At 45.2% G+C, this 15,357-nt stretch overlaps 1 protein-coding gene across 1 annotated transcript in view; it reads left to right on the top strand.

The window, feature by feature from the left end:
- Positions 1–1,008: 1,008 nt before the first annotated feature.
- Positions 1,009–15,357, top strand: part of TAF1 (TATA-box binding protein associated factor 1) — a 97,198-nt gene continuing 82,849 nt past the window's right edge. The window contains 8 exon segments of the mRNA XM_031660477.1: positions 1,009–1,222; positions 2,232–2,346; positions 2,785–2,901; positions 9,645–9,764; positions 11,415–11,656; positions 12,078–12,296; positions 12,708–12,926; positions 13,289–13,496. Of these exon segments, the coding sequence (XP_031516337.1) occupies positions 1,043–1,222; positions 2,232–2,346; positions 2,785–2,901; positions 9,645–9,764; positions 11,415–11,656; positions 12,078–12,296; positions 12,708–12,926; positions 13,289–13,496 (1,420 nt within the window). The 5' untranslated portion in view covers positions 1,009–1,042.

Genomic DNA, 15,357 nt, shown 5'->3' with positions numbered 1-15,357 from the left:
AAAGGTACTTTGGTTCCGTAGTTAAGACGCTTAGTTTTAGGACTGAAGAACAAGATGCCCGTAAATGGTTTAGAAAAACAAAAATCCTAACAAAATGTTAACAATTGTGAATCTAGGTTAAGGGTCAGCTGTTCATTTTACTAAACTTTCACATTTTCCGAAATAAAACGTTGGGGGAAAAAGTCTTTTTGAGGCGGGCTGGAGTGCAGTGGCCCGATCACAAGTCACTGCAGACTCCAACTCCTGGCTCCCACCTCAGACCCCCCAATAGCTGGGACTACAGGAACTGGCCACCCCATCTGGCTAATTTTTTAGATTTTGTGTAGGGATGGAGTCTCGCTTTCTTGCCCCAGCTGGCCTCATACTCGTGGGCTCAAGCGATCCTCCCACCTCGGCCTCTCAAAGTGGTGGAACTACAGGCCTGAGCCACCGCGCCTGGTCAAAAAATCAATTTCTAGGGAAAAATGTCAACTCAAAACAAGTAACCTGCAAAGATACCTTCAGCATAGCTGGGGAATGCCCGCATAATTTACGTCAAGGCTCTCCTTGGGAAGAAGCGGTGAAATCGCAGGCAGCACAAAGACCAGCTCTTATCCCTACTTCCGGGTATTGTGGCACAGGAACCCGAGGTTGTCAGAGCGTAAGCCACGTGACCCGAGCAGCTCCTTCTGACTGGAGGAAGAGCCATTGCTCTAATTCAGTGCCGTGAGAAAGCTCGCGCGCAGAGCAGTGGGAGCGGGCGGGACTGAATATTTACTTTGACCAACCGCTTTCCACGTATCCATCCTCCTGATCCCGTAGCGTCGAATCAAAAGCCGTTAGTAAAGTAGTTACTTCTTTCTCTTAGGATAGCCGGTCTTTCCGGGTTTTTCCCCCCTCCCCCTCCTCCCTCCCATCGCCCCCCTTCCCCCTTCCCTCCTCTCCCTTCCCCTCCCTTCCCCACCCTTCCCCTCCCCACCTTTATTCAGCTTCCGGTAGAGGCTGGTAGGGTAAGGGAGCTCAGTAAGTCACTTCTGTGCGACTGTTGTTTTATTTCCGGTCTATGGGACCCGGCTGCGATTTGCTGCTGCGGGCAGCAGGTACCATCACTGCTGCCGCCATCATGTCAGACACGGACAGCGACGAAGATTCCGCTGGAGGCGGCCCATTTTCTTTAGCGGGTTTCCTCTTTGGCAACATCAATGGAGCCGGGCAGCTGGAGGGGGAAAGCGTCTTGGATGATGTGAGGGGGTGGGCGTGGGGGTAGGGCTGGGGAGGGTGCGGCTAAGCAGAGGAAGGAGGTGCAGGGAGGAAAGCAGAGGGTGCTCAGGCAGCGAGAACTGGGCGCAGTTAACGCCGGGGAGGAGGGTCCCGCCCTCGTGGGTGCGGGAGCAGCGTCGCGTGGGAGTGATCAGTTCTGGGGGAGGGTGGGCAGAAGAGAGCGCGAGGCGGGCCCGGGGCCAGGGGCGTAGGGAATGGTGGCTTTGGAGCTAGTGCTCTGCCGACCAGGCAGTAGGACACATGCTTGTTTTGCCTAATGAGATGGCTTCCCACCCGTAACCTGCTTGGAGATTCTTGACACTTCCTGCCCCTCTGACATCGCTAGGCTGAGATGGCTCTATAGAGCCAGAGGACTGGACAGGACCTGCCCCCCGCTCGTTTGGTTCTGGCCCCAGGCTTAGGTCAATGGGGTATTCTCAGCACCCAGGCGGGCCTCCTGGTCCCAGTGCGCCTTATAGGTGGTTCTCCCAGCGTCTTCACTGACATCCGTGAAATAGTGTCCTGCGCCCTCGTGAAACTACCCCGCCTTCGCTTAGGCCCGTTTTCTTGAGGGGTGAAGCTGTCGGCCGCTGTGGCCCCTACTGTGCCACAGGCCCATGCGAAACTTGGCCCGAACGAGCCCCGTCTCGCCGCCTCCAATCCCACTCATCTCCCTGCCTTGGCCCTGGTTCCGAGAACAACTGTTCCATTCGTTCAGTCTTGGTAGTTCTTTGATTCGTCTTCTCTTGTAGTGTTATATTTTAAAGTGTAGGCGATGCAGTTGGCTGTGGTGCTTTAATAAAGATCTGATCGATGCGAAGTTTGGTAGATAGATATTGCAGTTCTTGAACGTGTTACTCCTTTTGGCACACTGCACAGTCATTTTTCATGTGGATTTGTGACTTTGTTGTCGACCAGGGAAATAAGCCTTTCTGGTGTGGGAATCGTAGGTTTAGTTGTTGTCTTCGACTCTGGTGCTGTCCCTTTTTCAGGAGTGTAAGAAGCACTTGGCAGGCTTGGGGGCTTTGGGGCTGGGCAGCCTGATCACTGAACTCACGGCAAATGAAGAATTGACCGGGACTGACGGTGCCTTGGTAAATGATGAAGGTGAAGTCTGGGTTGTGAGGAGTAGGTGGGGGAGGAGGCTAGCCACCTACTATATATGTACTTTTGTGTGTGTGTAAGATGGAGTTTTGCTCTGTCTCCCAGGTTGGAGTGCAGTGGGGCGATCTCGGCTGACTGCAACCTCCGCCACCCGGGTTCAAGCATTTCTCCTGTCTGAGCCTCCCAAGTAGCTGGGACTACAGGCGTGCGCCACCACGCCCAGCTAATTTTTGTATTTTTAGTAGAGACAGGGTTTCATCATAGTGGTCAGAGTGGTCTCGAACTCCTGACCTGAGGTGATCCGCCCGCCTCGGCCCCCAAAGTGCTGGGATTATAGGCGTGAGCCACCACATCCAGCCTGTACATGTACTTTTAAATGGGAATTACCTGAGGGAGTGAGGGTCACTTACTGTTGTTGCGATTCTCCCTGCTTTTTCATAGGGTGGATTAGGAGTACGGAAGATGCTGTGGACTATTCAGACATCAACGAGGTGGCAGAAGATGAAAGCCGAAGATACCAGCAGACAATGGGGAGCTTGCAGCCCCTTTGCCACTCAGGTGATTCTTTGGTGTATTAGCTTGAACATTCCAGTGCATTATCCTGCTGTATAGTCCAGTTTGGGCTCTGGTTTCCATGCCTGCTTTCTGCCATTGTTCCTGCTCTCTATGCCTTTGCTTTGCTCCTCTCCCTTTGTCAGCTGAGTTCCAAGTAGCTGCTATCTTTTTTTGTTCTGGCCAGTGTTAACTGTACTCGTGGTTATTCCTCATACTGTTCAGTCATGAATTCTTGGTTAATGACAAGTAGCTTCCTTGTCATCTGGTATTTGAATACCTGCAGGGGTTTGTGAGATGCACTTCAAAGTTGGAAACTATGAAACAAATTCAGTTTTTGCCCTGAAGGAATTGATAGTTCAAGAGGGATGCAAGGTCATACATAAACAGTGAACTAAGGCAGGACGCGGTGGCTCATGCCAGCACTTTGGGAGACCGAGGCGGGCGTATTACCTACCTGAGGTCGGGAGTTTGAGACAAGCCTGACAAACATGGAGAAACTCGGTCTACTAAAAATACAAAATTAGCCAGGCGTGGTGGCACATGGACTGTAATACCAGGTACTCGGGAGGCTGAGGCAGGAGAATTGCTTCAAACCGGCAGGCGGAGGTTGCAGTGAGCCTACATCGTGCCACTAGACTCCAGCCTGGGTGACAGAGCGAGACTCCGTCTCAAAATAAAAAGAAACACACTTCCTGTCAGTTTAGAGTACATAACAAGTGCTCAAACAACGTGTAATGAACTGAGTTAAATTAGTCAGAGTCTACTACTAGCTAATTGTATTACTTTTGATAAAATTCCACACTTTATTATAAAGTTCTCTAAAGTTCAAATTTTCCTTTTCTACTAGAGGTTACAAATAAATCTTAAGACTCCTTCCACTTACTGACTTTACCTTCTAGGTCTGAGGTTCTGATTCTACAATGTAGCATCTTGTTCTGATTCTATAATGTAGCACCTTATACCAGAGAAGAAAAAAACGTATTTGCAAGCAAGTATCAAGTTCATTGTTTACGCAGGGTGCGGTGGCTCACGCCTGTAGGGGAGCATGGTCATTTGAGGTCAGGAGTTCGAAACCTGTCTGGCCAACATGGTGAAACCCCTTCTCTACTAAAAATAGAAGAAAATTGGCCAGGTGTGGGATTACATGCCTGTAATCCCAGCTACTCGGGAGGCTGAGACAGGAGAATTGCTTCAAACCGGAGGCGGAGGTTACAGTGAGCTGAGATCAAGCTCCGCCTCCTGGGTTCATGCCATTTTCCTGCCTTTGCCTCCTCAGTATCTGGGACTACAGGCGCCCACCACCTTGCCCAGCTAATTTTTATTTTTATTTTTATTTTTATTTTTGGTAGAGATAGGGTTTCACCGTGTTAGCCAGGATGGTCTCCATCTCCTGACCTCGTGATCACCCCGCCTTGGCCTCCCAAAGTGCTGGGATTACAGGTGTGAGCCACCACACCCGGCCTAGGCAGTGTGTTTCGAAGATAAGTTGGCTGGGTGTGGTGGCTCAGGCCTTTGTAAACCCAGCACTTTGGGAGTCCCAAGTGGGCAGATAATGTGAGGCCAGGAGTTCGAGACCAGCCTGGCCAACATGGAGAAAGCCCTTCTCTACTAAAAGTACAAAAGTTAGCTGGGCATGGTGGCGTGCGTCTGTAGTCCCAGCTACTTGGGAGGCTGAGGCATGAGAATCGCTTGAACCCAGGGAGGGGGAGGTTACAGTGAGCCAAAATGACGCTGCTGCATTCCAGCCTGTGCGGCAAGAGCTAAACGCTGTCTCAAAAGATAATGAAGTCCATTTTCGGAACTTGAGGAATTCAATTTAGTGGTCTGGAATCTAGAGCTATTGGTCCACAGTTCTTTATAGTTCATTCTTTGCACTGCCCTGTTCTACCTCTCACTGCCTGAAACTGCCCCTGCCACGCCCCTGACGGAGCCTCTCTCTGTCACCAAGGCTGGAGTGCAGTGGCGCAATCTTGCCTCACTGTAACATCCACCTACCGGGTTCAAGTGATTCTCCCACCTCAGCCTCCCCAGTAGCTGGGACTACAGGTGCGCGCCACCACTCCCAGCTAATTTTTCTTGTGTTTTTAGTGGAGATGAGGTTTTGCCATGTTGGCCAGGCTGGTCTCGAACTCCTGATCTCAGGTGATCCACCCACCTTTGCCTCCCAAAGTGTTGGGATTACAGGTGTGAGCCACCCTGCCCGGCCTGCTTGAAAGTTTTATATGAAGTTGCTCCTTATTTATTCATTGTCTACCTCTTCAAACTAGATTTCAGGCTGCTGATAAATGTGAATAAAACCTTGATAAATACTTGAACTTAATTTTTTCGGGACAGCTTATGGATTTGAGTGCTGCTTATATGAAAAGAATTAACTCTACTGCATATACGAAAATTAACCCATGAAAAATAGAAGATATAAGCCCTGCCTTTAAGGATATTGTTATCTTGTGGGGAAGATGACATAAATAAATGCAGAACAATTATTCATAGTAAGGCGAACCAACTATGAGCTCATGTTTCTGTATATAGAGTGTTATATTTAGTTTTGATGGGCTGCCAGAATAGGTAAGTCAATAGCTGTCATTTTTGAGCACTCTGACTGAGGGGAGATGGTGGCAGTTATTATTTTCAGTAGAAGTTATAATTTCCAGGTTTGTGTTTGTTGTCTTGACTAGGGATGGTAAGGAAAAGGCTGGGAGTTTCCCTAGGTGAGTTTTATGAGCTAACTTCCTGGAAAAGGAGGATGCTACATTTGATAGAATCTCAGTACTCTGGGATGCTCATTTCTAAGTTCTCTTGTCCTCTAGGGGTGCCTTCACCTATACCCTTAGCTTTTTCCTTCCTTGGCATTGGCTCCTTTGTGTGGCTTGATTTACAAGGGTGCTTCTTGGGAATAATTGGAAGTGGATGTAGATTGCTAATAAAGCTTTCATGGAGGTGAATTTTGAGTAGAATTTTGAAAGTGAGGCAAGGTTTGGTGGAGAAGGAGCAGCAGTTCATTTTGGTTTGAAAACATGGCTTGTTTAAAGTTTTGGAGATATTTAGAAATAAGCAAGTCATGTGTGTAGAGGGGGGAATTAGCCAGTAGGTTTTCTTGAAAGGAGTAGAAAACATGCTGCCAAATAGCAAGAACCAAGAATAGAGCAATTTCACAGTACCTTTATGTATGTGTTACTTGGGATTTGATGACATAAGGAATTGTAAACCATCATAGACTGTTGAGTGAGAGGCAGGATGGTATAATGAAAAGAAAAGGACTTTGGAGTCAAAGTGTCCTAGGCTTAGAGTGTCATAGATTCAAATTCCAACTCCATATTTAGTGTGACTGTGAGCATGTTGCTCAATCTCTGAGCCTTGGATTTCTCATTTGTAATAATCCCTCTGTTTTCTTGTCAGTAGTAAAGGTGATAATAGTTACATTAATAATAGTTTTGTGAGAATTTAAGTTTATCACATGATGTGAAAGCACATAGTATAATGGTAAATGCTCTTGTCAATATTAGTTGACTTTCCATTTTTTCTGCTTTGCTAGTTTACAGTCTTAGAGGCTTCGCTTTGTGATGCTTTAGAAGAGTGATACTTGTCGCTATGGGGTTTTGATTAGTAAAAGAGTGAATGTCACATCAACTTGGAGGCTGTTCTTGCAGGCTAGAGATGTAAAGTTATTAAGGTCTGAAGTAGGGTGACAATTGTAGAAAATGATAGCTAGGGTCAGGCCGGGCGTGGTGGCTCACGCCTATAATCCCAGCACTTTGGGAGGCCGAGGAGAATGGATAACTTGAGGTCAGGAGTTCAAGTCCAGCCTGACCAACATGGTGATACCCCGTCTGTACTAAAGATGCAAAAATTAGCCGGCTGTGGTGGCACACTTCTGTAATCCCAGCTACTTGGGAGGCTGAGACAGAAGAATCGCTTGAACCCGGGAGGCGAAGGTTGCAGTGAACCGAGATCATGCCACTGCACTCCAGCCTGGGGGACAAGAGCGAAACTCCGCCTCAAAAAAAAAAAAGATAGCTAGGGTCAAAGTTAGAAGATACTGATAAAGTATCATAGGACTTGGTTGCCTATAGTCCCAGCTACTCAGGAGGCTGTGGCGGGAAGATAACTTGAGCCTAGGAGTTGGAGGTTGCAGTGAACTATGATCAAGCCTCTGCTCTAGCCTGGGCAACAGAGCATGACCCCTGTCTCCAAAAAAATAAATAAGTAAATAAATAAAATACAGGGCTTGGTGAGTGAGGAATTGTGTTGGAAAGAGTGTAGGCTTTGTTGTTAAACCAGGCTTGTATTGTGATTTTGTCACTTAAAATTCAGTCTCTTCCATATCTCAGGATAATTCCTGTTGTGAAGTGTTACTGGGAGGATTATACATAAAACATCTAGAAATGCCTGGCACATAATGGAAGTTTTATAGTAGGAAGTTGCTATGCTTTTTTTTTTTTTTTGAGACGGAGTCTTGCTCTGTCGCCCAGGCTGGAGTGCAGTGGCACAGGCAGGGCTCACTGTAACCTCTACCTCCTGGGTTCAAGCGATTATCCTGTCTCAGCCTCCTGAGTAGCTGTGACTACAGGCCCGTGCCACCTCTCCCAGCTAATTTTTTGAATTTTAGTAGAGACTGGGTTTCACCATGTTGCCTAGGCTGGTCTTGAACTCCTGAACTCAGGCAATCTGCCTGCCTCAGCCTCCCAAAGTGCTGGGATTACAGGTGTGAGCCACCTCGCTGGCCCTACACTTACTGTTTGTAATGATCAACTGGACAAGTGTATATTGGGGGTCACGAGATTGATGAAGGAGACAGTGGACTAAAGTCATAAGCTGGGAAAATGCATGTGGATGTGATGTTGATAGGGGATTTAAAAGAGATAAAGGATATTTCAGTGTTTTATAAGGTACAGTTGTTAAATATCTGAGTAGAAAGATTCTTTAGGAAGCAGAAGAGTTGTGGAATTGTAGAGGAGGTAAATTTTTTTTTTTTTTTTTTTTGAGACAAGAGTCTCCCTCTGTCACCCAGGCTGGAGTGCAGTGGCGCGATCTTGGCTCACTGCAACCTCTGCCACCTGTGTTCAAGCGATTCTCCTGCCTCAGCCTCCCGAGTAGCTGGGACTACAGGCGCCTGCCATTGCGCCCAGCTAATTTTTGTATTTTTAATAGAGATGGGGTTTCACCGTGTTAGCCAGGATGGTCTCGATCTCCTGACCTCATGATCCACCTGCCTCGGCCTCCCAAAGTGCTGGGATTACAGGCGTGAGCCACCGTGCCCAGCCCGAGGAGGTAAATTAAGTCCGCATGTGTATATTTGGGTTTAATCCAGGCGAAGGTGATTCTTGAGAAAGGGAATAGGGAATGTGCAGGGGAATAAAAGCAGAGTCTTCAGGACGAAATCTTGAGTGATGCCAGTGGCTAAAGGGCCATGAAAAGAGTAATAAACTGCAGATAATAGATAGAAAAACTGTGTCATCTCTCATTTGAGAGATGAGAAGAAACACCAGTCTTACGGGAAACTGACAGGGAGAAGATTCCCAAAGTGCTGGCAATTATAGGTGCGAGCCACTGTGCCCGGCCCAGTATGAAAATTCTAAAAAAGATATGGTCAGGAAAGGAGCAAAGGTTTCAAACAGCTCTTGGAAGCTCTTTCATATGTTGTATGATTATTTATTTGTTTGTTTATTTTTTTGAGACACAGTTTCACTCTGTCGCCCAGGCTGGAGTGCAGTGGCGCAACCTCGGTTTACTGCAACCTTCACCTCCCAGTTCAAGTGATTCTTGTGCCTCGGCCTCCTGAGTAGCTGGGATTATAGGCACATGCCACCACTCCTGGCTAATTTTTGTGTATTTGACAAAGATGGGGTTTCATCATGTTGGCCAGGCTGGTCTCGGAACTCCTGACCTCAGGTGATCTGCCCACCTCAGCCTCCCAAAGTGCTGGTGTGAGCCACCGTGCCCAGCCATCATGTCTTGTATGAGGTATTATTCATGTTATAGCAATTGACTTGCACCTTGACGTCATCTCTTTCTAAAGGCTAAAGCTATGTTTCAGATATATATATGTAAAATACTTTGAGGCATGGTCTTGCTCTGTCACACGATTACTGCTCGTCAATGCCTTGACCTCCCAGGCTCAAACTGTACCTCCACCCCAGCCTCCTGAGTAGCTAGTACTACAGGCATGTGTCACCATGCGTAGCTAATTTTTGTATTTTTTGTGGAGATGGGGTTTCTCCATGTTGTTTAGGCTGGTCTTAAAATTCTGGGCTCAAGCCATCTGCCCATCTTGGCCTCCCAAAGTGCTGGGATTACAGGTGTGAGCCGTCATGCCTGGCCCTCACCTTGCTTTTTTCACTTGTGTGTTCTTAAGGGATACGGATAGTGCTTCATGGAGTGCTTTAAATTATTGAGTGGCCCTGTAGTCCCAGCACTTCGGGAGGCCGAGGCGGGCAGATCACGAGGTCAGGAGTTCGAGACCAGCCTGACCAACATGATGAAACCCTGTCTCTACTAAAAATACAAAAATTAGCCAGGCGTGGTGGCGCATGCCTATAATCCCATCTACTCAGGAGGCTGAGGCAGGAGAATCACTTGGACTCGGGAGGTGGAGGTTACAGTGAGCTGAGATTGTGCCACTGTACTCCAGCCTGCGCAACAGAGTGAGACTCCATCTTAAAAAAAACAAAAAATTGAGTGGCAAGGAAGCTTAAGGCAGTTGTGTAATATTTTGGATATTGAGGAGATCACGTTCTTGGTTTTATTAGATTATGATGAAGATGACTATGATGCTGATTGTGAAGACATTGATTGCAAGTTGATGCCTCCTCCACCTCCACCCCCGGGACCAATGAAGAAGGATAAGGACCAGGATGCTGTTACCGGTGGTAAGTAGAGATTGTCTACTTTTGTGTTAGGAGCAAGTTTCCATTCATAAGTCCAGTCTTGTGGCTCACACATAAGGGACAAACTTAAGCTTGTACGAAAGGACAAAACTTCTAGAAATAATTCATACAATCTCAAATTTTTGTATTAAAGGGAAGTTTTAAAACATTTGGCCACAGTATTTTAACGTGCTCAATATATAGTAGTTTAGTCAGTGGTTCTCAAATCTGGTTACCCATCAGAATCACTTAGAGTCTTTAAAAAAAAAAGCAAAAAAACACCAATACCTGACTTTCACCCCTTGAACCTGATTCAGAAGATCTTGGGTAGAGTCCAGGAATTAAATTAAATTAATTAATTTTTTTTTTTTGAGAAAGAGTCTTGCTGTGTTGCCCAGGTTGGAGTGCAGTAGCACGATCTTGGCTCACTGCAACCTCTGCCTCCCGGGTTCAAGTAATTCTTGTGCCTCAGCCTCTAGAGTAGGGGCTGGAACTCCTGACCTCAAGTGATCCTCTTGCCTTGGCCTTACAAAGTGCTGGGATTACAGGTGTGATCCACTGCGCCCTGCCGAACCCAAGAATTTTAAAGAGTTTCTTAAGTAATTTATGATACAGCTGATCTGTATACTGGTATTTAGAAACTACTTGTTTAGATGGCTTTATTTTCAGTGAAGTGGTTAAATAAGGAAGGTGCCCTGGAATGTTGATAAATCAGATAGTGTCAACTACCAGATATTCAGAGATTTCAAAGGCTGGTAGAGTCTTCAGTGTTTATCTTACCTATTCCTGTAACAGTAACTGTCCTAGGCTTGAAAATTGGGGAAGAGCAGTGTGTTTGATTGACCTGTATGTTGAGGCTTGCATTTACCTAAATTCTTCCTGTTGGAGTTTTAAGCCATTTCTTTTTAACAGTCTGCTAAATGTCAGCTGTTTCATAGATCTTCTTTATGCCAAAGAATCTTAATGTTGTCCTGTGGGCTTAAAAAGATTTTCCAGCTCATGGGTCTCTGAACTAGGACTACCTGAGTGGTATAAAGTATTACATAATTTTGCTATTGGTCACAACATTGGTTACGATATTGGTTACTTAACAGAAAGTAGGGCCAGGCGTGGTGGCTCACACCTGTAATCCAAGCGCTTTGCGAGGTGGAGACGGGCAGATCATTTGAGGTCAGGAGTTCGAGACCAGCCTGGCCAAGACGGTGAAACCCCGTCTCTACTAAAAATACAAGAATTTAGCCAGCCGTGGTGGCGCATGACTGTAATCCCAGCTACTCAGGAGGCTGAGGCAGGAGAATCACTTGAACCTGGGAGATAGAGGTTTCAGTGAGCTGAGATCTCACCACTGCACTCCAGCCTCTGCGGCAGAGCAAGACTCGTCTCAAAAAAAAAAAACACCGAAAGTAGTAAACCTAGTAATAGTGTTTGTTTTCTCATCACAACCCTAGGGTACCAGGTACGTGGTGAGTTGGGGGATGATGGGAGATAACGAGTTAGAAGAGTTTTCTGGGTTGCATACTAGTATTATGATTTGGGTGCTTGGGCCTATATCCTGGCATTGAGCCATGTGTATAGCCTAAAGTGGGTGTTTGCGGAATTCGAGGAAATATATTCACAGTTACATGCCAAAGGGGTTTCTCTTCCTTGTTGCAGTGTCTGAAAATGGGGAAGGCATCATCTTGCCCTCCATCATTGCCCCTTCCTCTTTGGCCTCAGAGAAAGTGGACTTCAGTAGTTCCTCTGACTCAGAATCTGAGATGGGATCTCAGGAAGCAACACAGGCAGAATCTGAGGATGGAAAGCTGACCCTTCCATTGGCTGGGATTATGCAACATGATGCCACCAAGCTGTTGCCAAGTGTCACAGAACTTTTTCCAGAATTTCGACCTGGAAAGGTACATTGTATGGAGAATGCCCAGATTGCAAACCACCGACCTCTTCCAAATAATGAGTTTCGTTGTTAAGATGCTGAGTATGGAATAGACCTAAGGGTTTCCTTACTCAGTGACATACTATTGGCTATGTAAGAGTTCTTCACACTGTATTAGGTCTTTTTTTTGAAGTTGTATATATTGATAGTAAATGTGATTTGTGCTGTTCTCATTGGAAATTTCCCTGTTACCTTAAAAGAACTAGTCCAAATTATTAAGGAACGCTTCTTTACTTTCTTGTTAGATGTTGTAAGTCTGAATGCAACACTCCTTTATTTCTCCTCCGCATTTGAATAGATCTCTCAAGGGCGTTTTTAGGCCCAGATGCTGCTGTTTTCCTATCTGACTTTGAGTCTCTGTCATAGTAATGTATTCTGTGTTCTAGGTGTTACGCTTCCTACGTCTTTTTGGACCAGGGAAGAATGTCCCATCTGTTTGGCGGAGTGCTCGGAGAAAGAGGAAGAAGAAGCACCGTGAGCTGATACAAGAAGAGCAGATCCAGGAGGTGGAATGCTCAGTAGAATCAGAAGTCAGCCAGAAGTCTTTGTGGAACTACGACTACGCTCCACCACCACCTCCAGAGCAGTGTCTCTCTGATGATGAAGTAGGCAAAATGGAGACCTGAGATTAAGGCTTATGAGAGGAACAAATGAATTCAATGAATTCTCTCTAGTTTATGTTTAAATTGTAAATAACACCATAGCAGATAGAATTCTGTGCTAATTCTCAATAAGTAATCATGGGTTCAATCTCAGCAGCTGCCCCTTCCCTATTGTAAAAGAAAAATGTTTGGTGGGGTAGGCGGGGATGAGAGGGGTAGATGGTGATATGCTGCTGAATAAGGTTTGATCGATAGGCGGAATGTGCTATGATACATCTCCATTGTTTACATTCTAACTCCAGGTAAATCATCCTCAGTTTGTCTAAGTTCCCCTCCTGACTGTTAACTCTCTATAGCCTTAGGACAGCTGGGATCAGGAAATTCTCCCTGCTCTACTTCTTTTTTCTGTTACAGATCACAATGATGGCTCCTGTGGAGTCCAAATTTTCCCAGTCAACTGGAGATATAGATAAAGTGACAGATACCAAGCCAAGAGTGGCTGAGTGGCGTTATGGGCCTGCCCGACTGTGGTACGATATGCTGGGTGTCCCTGAAGATGGCAGTGGGTTTGACTATGGCTTCAAACTGAGAAAGACAGAACATGAACCTGTGATAAAATCTAGAATGATAGAGGTGAGCAACACTGGTATGTAAGAAAGGAATCAGTGTATTCAGGTCCTATTACTTTTACTAACTTTACTTTTTAATTTGGGAGATATTGGGTGGGGTTTCTTTAGTGGGAGATTGAGGTGTCTCAGCCTTTTATTTGGTATGGTATATCACCCTGGTAGCTAGGTCTTATACTAAGGATTCTGTTTGTGAAGTGAGTGCTGTGCCAGACTAGGAGTGGGAAGAGGCAAATATTCCTGTTATCAAGTGGTTGTTTCAAGTAAAGGACCACTTACGATGTGTCTGTATCTCTAATGTGGAATTTGGAGTGTAAACTTTGACCAGTGACCAATCAAGGGTGTGTTTTTTCTTCCCTACTTACCCAGGAATTTAGGAAACTTGAGGAAAACAATGGCACTGATCTTCTGGCTGATGAAAACTTCCTGATGGTGACACAGCTGCATTGGGAGGATGATATCATCTGGGATGGGGAGGATGTCAAACACAAAGGGACAAAACCTCAGCGTGCAAGCCTAGCAGGCTGGCTTCCTTCTAGCATGACTAGGAATGCGATGGCTTACAATGTTCAGCAAGGTGTGCTGCTGTGCTAGCTGTGTCCAGCATATACTGCCCTTAATCTTAGTCACCATAAGTGGGCTTAGCTTTGTTTTTTTTTTTTTTTTTTTTTTTTTTTTTTTTTTTTTTTTTTTTTTTTTTGAGAGAGAGTTTCGCTCTTGTTGCCCAGGATGGTGTGCAATGGTGCAATCTCGGCTCACCGCAACCTCCGCCTCCCGGGTTCAAGTGATTCTCCTGCCTCGGCCTCTGGAGTGGCTGGGATTACAGGCATGTACCACCATGCCTGACTAATTTTTGTATTTTTAGTAGAGACGGAGTTTCTCCATGTTGGTCAGGCTGGTCTCGAACTCCCGACCTCAGGTGATCCACCCGCCTCAGCCTCCCAAAGTGCTGGAATTACAGGTATGAGCCACCACACCTGGCCTGAAGTTAAAGGTCTTTCTGAACTATAACAGTACTTTATAGTATATTTTTGTTTCCCAAGTCCCTTTGTATTTAGAATTCTAGTTTCCTTTTTTTCTCCTTAAATAGGTTTGTGTGTTTTTTTTTAAGGTATGCCATGATTCATGTAAAACACTTTGAAAATACAGTATAGTGTTAAAAAAGTCACTGGTAATCTATCTGGAGATTATCAACTGTTAATTTTTGGTGTATTTTCAGTGTTCTCTGTGTGTATGTAGTTGAGCTCATTTCTATATGTACAGTTTTTGTGTACTGTGCTTTTCACTTAATAAATATTTTTCTCTCTTTCATTTTTTATTATTTATTATTGAGACAGGGCCTCACTTTGTTGCCCAGACTAGTTTCAAACTCCTGGACTCAAGCGATCTTCCTGCCTCGGCCTCCCAGAGTGCTGAGATTACAAGCAAGAGCCACCCAACCCAGCCACATAAATATTATTGTGTTCTTTATAAAAATGTTTAATGACATGGGAAACTCATTCATTTTATTTTAATTAAATTATTATTTTTTTGTAGAGGTAGAGTCTTGTTATGTTGCTCAGGCTGGACTCCTGAGCTCAGGTGATCCTCCTGCCTCAGCCTCTCAAGTAGCCGAGACTTCAGGTGCACACCACCACACCTGGCTTGAGAAACTCATTTTAAATGGAAAGAAGATATGAAACAACATATATGATATCCTATTAGTGTAAATGAAAAAAAGCAGACTGCATAAACATAGCTGGATTACTTCTACATTTTGGAGGAAAAACAAAATTTTTTTTTTTTTGAGAAAGCAGTCTCTGTTGCCCAGGGTGGAATGTGTTGGCGCGATCTTGGCTCACTGCAACATCCGCCTCCCAGGTTGAAGTGATTCTTGTGCCTCAGCCTCCCGAGTAGCTGGAATTATAGGTGTGCACCACTGTGCTCAGATAATTTTTGTTATTTTTAGTAGAGATGGGGTTTTACCAGGTTGGCCAGGCTGGTCTTGAACTCCTGACCTCAAGTGATCTGCCTGCCTTGGCCTCCTAAAGTCCTGGGATTACAGGCGTGAGCCACCGCACCCGGATACAAAAATGTCTGATTTTTAAAACCTAAGAAATAGGTTTTTTCCTTTCCATTCTGCCCACTTTATGGGGTTGTGTATTATTATTATGAATGTTTCATAATTTACTGATACATGTTGCATTTGTTAATAAAATTTATTACCATTTATTGTTAGCATACTTTACCATATCATTTACTATAAGCAATTCCTTAAACATTTAGGTTATTTAAATTTCAACTATTGTAAACAGTGTTGCAATGAACATTTTTGACTGCAACATTGTTTTATTTTTATTTATTTTTTGAGACAGAATTTCACTCTTGTTGCCCAGGCTGGAGTGCAATGGCAGGATCTCAGATCACTGCAACCTCTGCCTCCCAGGTTTGAGTGATTG

Source organism: Papio anubis, chromosome X (assembly GCF_008728515.1).
Source record: "Papio anubis isolate 15944 chromosome X, Panubis1.0, whole genome shotgun sequence".
NCBI classification, from domain to species: domain Eukaryota; kingdom Metazoa; phylum Chordata; class Mammalia; order Primates; family Cercopithecidae; genus Papio; species Papio anubis.
The sequence above is the reverse complement of the archived record's forward strand: the minus strand, read 5'-3'. Positions and strand labels throughout refer to the sequence as shown.